At 38.3% G+C, this 6862-nt stretch overlaps 1 protein-coding gene across 2 annotated transcripts in view; it reads left to right on the forward strand.

Moving 5' to 3' along the window:
• The window catches only part of LOC133638690 (syntaxin-binding protein 1), a 99610-nt gene that overhangs the window by 84803 nt on the left and 7945 nt on the right, over positions 1 to 6862 (forward strand). Inside the window, exon 19 of one of the 2 annotated variants that reach the window (XM_062031541.1) lies at positions 2523 to 2680. The exons of the other annotated variant lie outside the window; for it this stretch is intronic. Coding sequence (XP_061887525.1) covers positions 2523 to 2632 — 110 coding nt within the window. The 3' untranslated portion in view covers positions 2633 to 2680. The remainder of the gene's footprint in view (positions 1 to 2522; positions 2681 to 6862) is intronic. 2 annotated transcript variants of the gene reach the window in all.

The following is a 6862-nucleotide window of genomic DNA, read 5'->3' on the forward strand; positions in this document are numbered from 1 at the left end:
GTTACAAATATGCGCCACACTGTGAACCCACACGGAAGAACATCCGCACCGTAACACAACATAAACACAGCAGAACAAATACCCAGAATCCCTTGCAGTACTAACTCTTCCGGGACGCTACAATATAACCCCCCCCCCCGCTACCCTCTACCCCAACTCACCCCAACCCCGCCCACCTCAACCTCCTCATAGTCTCTCAGGGAGAGCATGTCCCAAATTCCAAGCTGCTGTTTGGATAGATAGTACTTTATTGATTCCTTCAGGAGAGTTCGCTGAGGAAAATTGAAATTCCAGCAGCAGTGTACAGAATTGAGATCGAATTTAAAAAGTGAAAAGTAAATAATGGGGGTATAAATGGAAACAGAATAGAAAAATATTACAATAAGAATACAAATAAAAAGCAACAATGAGAATAAAAATATATCCGTAAAATAAGAATATAACAAGAGAAACTAGGCAGTAGTGACCATGTAATGAAAAAGTATTGCACTGTTATTGTTTTGAGGCATGTTAAAAAAAATAATGCACTTTGTGACTTCAATGATAAATATGGCAGTGCCATGTTGGCATTTTTTTCCATAACTTGAGTTGATTTATTTTGGAAAACCTTGTAATTCCACGACTGTATATATCGGTATCGGTTGATAACGGTATCGGTAATTAAGAGTTGGACAATATCGGACATCTCTAAATAAAAGCATTATTTTTTTATTTCAAAGTAATACTTTTGCATCTGTATATGCACTACAATATCACACAGCACTTGAACGACTGCCCCTAATGTCCTGTATTCAAGTCATATAGTAAATATACCTAAACTGTACTCACGTTTACTGAATCGATGCTGATAAATCGACAGACAATAATATCAGGTCTTCAGTTTTTGCATCTACCCATACAACATGTTTATAAAGTAAAATTGTGTCCACTTTTTTGTCTACGCACACTTTTATACACTGGAAAAAAATGTAAACACAACACTTTTACGCTTATGTGCCTTAGGCTAGCCACTATAAAAGGCCACAACTAACTAAAAGAACATACCTAACACAGTACTCAAATGTACTTAATAAAGTCAGTGGGCCCCATTCAGCAACCGTTCTTAAGAACACATTTTGTTCTTAGGCCCACTTACGAAGTTTTTAAGGAGATTTTTGTATTCACCAATGTTTTCTTAGCTGGGATTTGTTCGTAGGTAAGAACAAAATCTACGAGTGCTCCAGAGCACTCTTAGGGTGGCCTATTTGTTCTTAAGTGTGACAAGTTCCCTTACTTCTATTGTCTAATGTTAAATTAATATCATAGATAGATAGATAGATAGATAGATAGATAGATAGATAGATAGATAGATAGATAGATAGATAGATAGATAGATAGATAGATAGATAGATAGATAGATAGATAGATAGATAGATAGATAGATAGATAGATAGATAGAGACAAGACAGACATATAGCAAAATGAGCAATATATAGACATTTCAAAATACACACACACACACACACACACACACACACACACCTGCTACTGCAAGATGCCGCAGATCCTGCCCTAGGGAGGGAGTGTATATTTCACGACCATGATTTGCCCGAATTGACGATATTTATTTGACCGCTTCGGGGCTACCTCAGCAGTCCCCCCTTTCTTAAACTTACGTTTTGACATTATGTATTTCCCCCGCGGGATAATACGAACTTCTCTTCTGTAATCTGTTTCTGTTTTCTCCTGGTGTCTGATGTTTGGCTTTTCTGCCGGAATTGTGCCCTTATATGGGGAATTAAGGGCGTTTACTTATGCAAATTACGGAATTAGGGGTGTTTACATATGCATATTGGGGAAATAAGGGCGTGTTTATATGCAAATTATGATAGACACGCACGCGCTAACCATTAGGCATTCAGCAACTTAAGAACAGCAGGTGGGAACAATTTGGGCGTTTAAGAACACGTCATGAATTTGAATTAGGAAATCACTTAGGAAGAAATTTAAGAGGAAAAGTTAGGAACTTATTGCTGAATGGGGCCCAATGCTAGTACAGTTCTTTTCAAAGGGATCCCAACGAAAACAAAGCCCTGAAGTGCCTACCTATTCGACAATTATTGTGTATTAATGTGTGTTGTGTGGTATCTACATTTATGTCAAGCCTCCTTGATTGTTGATGTGATGTTTATGCTTCTTTGTGCTGCTGTTTTCTACGTTTTGCTCTGCTTCAGCTCTTTGTTGTCTTTCAAAAACAACTGTTTTAAATTGCAGCCTTGCCATGTCTTTTTCTGTCCCTCTGTATCCTGAGTGGTTTTGTGCAACATGTGACTGTGTGTGTGTGCGTGTGTGTGTGTGTGTGTGTGTGTGTGTGTGTGTGTGTGTGTGTGTGTGTGTGTGTACGTGTGTGTGTGAGTCTGCAAATGAGTGTTTTTCAAGCCCTTTGTTTGTGTTTTTTTTTTTTTTTTTTTTGGAGAGTGTGGAGTAGGCCCGTGTTGGGTGTTGAGAGATGAGTGGTGAAGCCACCTCTGTTCCCCCTACAGGTTCCACCAACTTGCTCACCCCCACCAAATTCTTATCGGACCTGCAGCACCCCGACTTCCGAGAGTCCACTAGGGTGTCCTTTGAGGACGCAGAGGCCTCAGACGAGTGAGGCAGAGACAGAGTGGGAGGGAGGGAGAGAGAAATCACACAGAAAAAAGTAAAGGCAGCCGCTCAAGAAGCCCTTTCTGAACTATCACAGCACAAGGGCTTCATTGTCCTTCTTTGAACCACTAGTGTTTTATGTATCTCCACCGCCTCCTACTCCTCCTTGTCACCTTCAGGGATGATGGGTACTTCACAACCTTTTCTCACCGCACGGACAGCTCTGTTATTGCTTTTTGGCCTGAAACTGACAAAACCAGCTAAACCCAAACGCTGACTGACTTAAACGTCATTGGTTGTCCAAATGTTCACCATCACCACAAATTACCTACTCCTGTAACAATTCACAGCAAAATTATACACAGTTTTTACCAATTTACAGGGTTTTTTTAAACTGCTACTTTATAATACAAACCCCAAAACCAGTGAAGTTGGCACGTTGTGTAAATCGTAAATAAAAACAGAATACAATGATTTGCAAATCCTTTTCAACCTATATTCAATTGAAAAGACTGCAAAGACAAGCTACTTAGCGTTCGAACTGGAAAACTTTGTTATTTTTTGCAAATATTAGCTCATTTGGAATTTCTAAAGGGGCAAAAAAGACTGAGAAAGTTGAGGAATGCTCATCAAACACTTATTTGGAACATACCACAGGTGAACAGGCTAATTTGGAACAGGTGGGTGCCATGATTGGGTGTAAAAGCAGCTTCTGTGAAATGCTCAGTCATTCACAAACAAGGATGGGTGGCGAGGGTCACCACTTTGTGAACAACTGCGTGAGCAAATTGTCCAACAGTTTAAGAACAACATTTCTCAACCAGCCATTGCAAGGAATTTAGGGATTTCACCATCTATGGTCCGTAATATCATCAAAAGGTTCAGAGAATCTGTAGAAATCACTGCACGTAAGCGATGAATATTACGGACCTTCGATCCCTCAGGCGGTACTGCATCAAAAAGCGACATGTGTAAAGGGTATCACCACATGGGCTCAGGAACACTTCAGAAAACCAAGTTTCTCAGTTCGAACATTAAATATCTTGTCTTTGCAGTCTATTCAATTGAATATAAGTTGAAAAGGATCTGCAAATCATTGTATACTGTTTTAATTTACCAATTACACAACGTGCCAACTTCACTGGTTTTGGATTTTGTAGTAACCACACATAAACAACAGCTCTACTGATTTGATCCTTTGTAAGCTAGTACTGTACACTGTAAAGAAAAAATCTATAAAATGTACAAAAAAATACCATCACCTGTGGTTGCCAGGAATTTACCGTAAAAAATAGTCAGGATGTATAGGACATTACGATATGTTGATGTTGAATCAGTTAATTTTACAGTTGATAACTGTTTTTGCTTACAGTAAATTACTATTAAAAAAACTGATATATTGTTAACCTGTTTACAGAAAGCATGTAGAATTTATGGTAAAATACTTGCAGTTGTTGTTGCTAGGGATTCACCGTAAAACAACTGAAGGCAGATTTTAGTGTTGCCAAACAGCTTATCCCCAGGTGCATGTCTTTGGAGGTGAGAGGAAGCCTGAGTGACCAGAGAGAACCCACACAGTCACGGGGAGAACATGCAAACTCCGCACAGAAAGACCCAATTCCAGGGATTGTGAAATGCACTGTGAAGTTCAAGCGCTTACTGTTCCACCGTGCTGCCCTGCCAACAATACCAGCATCTGCAAAATGTCAACCTTTCCACTGGAAAACTCACAACATGGTCTTCTTTAACATGTTCCTTCAAGTGAGCGATTAAAAATGAGCCTTAAATGCTCCGTATCTGTTAAATAGCTGCTTGCAACCAGTTCCAGTTACGGAGCATTAAAGGCTCATTTTTAATCCCTCACTTGAAGTAACATGTTGTGGAAGGTCATGGTGTGAGTTGCCCAGTGAAAGGTTGTACAAATACTTGCAAATTAAAATCCTAATGTCTCAGAAACACAGACATTTTGCAGACACTAGTATTGGTGGCAGGGCAGCACGGTTGCACATTAGTTAGCGCTTGTCCTGGGTTCAGTTTGCATGTTCTACCCGTGACTGCGTGGGTTCCCTCCCCGGTACTCCGGCTTCCTCCCACCTCCAAAGACATGCACTTGTGGATAGGCCCTAATTTGTTGAATTTCTGGCAATCATACCTGCCAGTGTTTTACAGTAAATTCTGTAGGGTTTTTTTGTAAACAGGTTAACAATATATCACTTTTTTTCATAGCAATTTACGATAAGCAAAAACAGTTATCAACTGTAAAATCAACAGAATCAACATCAACATACCGTAATGTCCTATACATTTTTAACTTTATTTTTTTACGGTGAATTCCTGGCAACCACATCTGCCGGTATTTTACCGTAAATTGTGCAGATTTGTTTTACAGTGTATGCTAAGTACAGTTTAGCACCTGCGTTTCAGTTATTGGCTAAAAGAATGAATCGTTCATTTTTTTCTTCTTGAAAATGCCAGGCTTCATTTGGCTTTCAAGAGTCAATGAAACTCAAGTCTTTGTTAATCCGTTAGTCAGTGAAGCTCAAGTGTTCGTCAATCCAGGCGTCAATGAAAGTTAAGTCTTCATCAATCTGCGAGTCAGTGAAATTCAAGTCTTTCTTAATCTGTGATTCAGTGACATTTGAGTCTATGTAAATCTGTGAGTCAGTGAAATTCGAGTCTTTCTTAATCTGTGATTCAGTGAAACTTCAGTCTTTGTAAATCTGTGAGTCAGTGAAACTTGAGTCATTGTCAATCTGTGAGTCGGTGAAATTTGAGTATTCATGTAAATCTGTGAGTCAGTGAAATTCGAATCTTTCTTAATCTGTGATTCAATGAAACTTGAGTCTTTATGTAAATCTGTGAGTCAGTGAAATTTAAGTCTTTCTTAATCTGTGATTCAGTGAAACTTGAGTCTTCATGTAAATCTGTGAGTGAGTGAAATTCGAGCCTTTCTTAGTCTGTGATTCAGTGAAACTTCAGTCTTTGTAAATCTGTGAGTCAGTGAAACTTGAGTCATTGTCAATCTGTGAGTCGGTGAAACTTGAGTCTTTATGTAAATCTGTGAGTCAGTGAAATTCGAATCTTTCTTAATCTGTGATTCAGTGAAACTTGAGTCTTTATGTAAATCAGTGAGTCAGTGAAATTCGAGTCTTTCTTAGACTTTGATTCAGTGACACTTCAGTCTTTGTAAATCTGTGCGTCAGTGAAACTTGAGTCATTGTCAATCTGTGAGTCGGTGAAACTTGAGTCTTTATGTAAAATCTGTGAGTCAGTGAAATTCGAGTCTTTCTTAATCTGTGATTCAGTGAAATGTGAGTCTTTATGTAAAATCTGTGAGTCAGTGAAATTTCGAATCTTTCCTAATCTGTGATTCAGTGAAACTTCAGTCTTTGTAAACAGTTAGATACTGTACATGTCACAAGCTGTATAATCACTCGCCATACAGCAATAGACGATATCTGCCTATTACCTGACCACTTCTATATTAGCTACCACTCTTTGTTTATAATGTTAATTTTCTGCTGGATCTACTCTCTATTTTATGCTGCTCTTTTTTTTCTTTTCTTTTTTTTGCTACATATACTGTAATATTGTACATTGTAATTGGGATTTGTAATATATTGTATAAAAATATAATATAATATAATAATATAAGATATCAGTATATATTGTATACTGTATATATAATATAAAAATATTACATATATGTTATATTTTATATTGCTACTGTGGTACATTTTTAGTCTACTTATTACCTTTCCATCCTTTGAAACTGAGCTACTGTGTGGAAAAATTTCCCTTGTGGATCAATAAAGTTTGTCTAAGTCTAAGTTTAATATGGACAATAACATCGAAATTGACTTGCTGTGTGAACGTAGCCTTAGTGACGTGGGTAAGTCGGTTAAGTGAACAGATGCGGTGCAGTTTTAGAACAATTCCACGCCACAATATCTCTGGTTTTGGAACGTGCAGCTCGGGTGGTGTGAATGAAAAAATCAATACAAGCCAGTAAAGACACATATTACCGCATGCATTTCAACTATAACCTCACAAAAGTATGCACATTTGATGGTGAATTAGAGTAAAATAAGAAAATATGTGCTCCAGAGCACCCCTGCCTGAGTGGGTTGTACCCCCCATCCCTGCTGCCTCCTCCTCACACCATCTCTGCTGGTTGGATTAAATGGTAAAGAAGGCTGACTTCAGATTTAATCTACCCTTAAAATCCATTGTTCTC

The sequence above is a fragment of the Entelurus aequoreus genome, linkage group LG21 (genome assembly GCF_033978785.1).
Source record: "Entelurus aequoreus isolate RoL-2023_Sb linkage group LG21, RoL_Eaeq_v1.1, whole genome shotgun sequence".
Taxonomy (NCBI): domain Eukaryota; kingdom Metazoa; phylum Chordata; class Actinopteri; order Syngnathiformes; family Syngnathidae; genus Entelurus; species Entelurus aequoreus.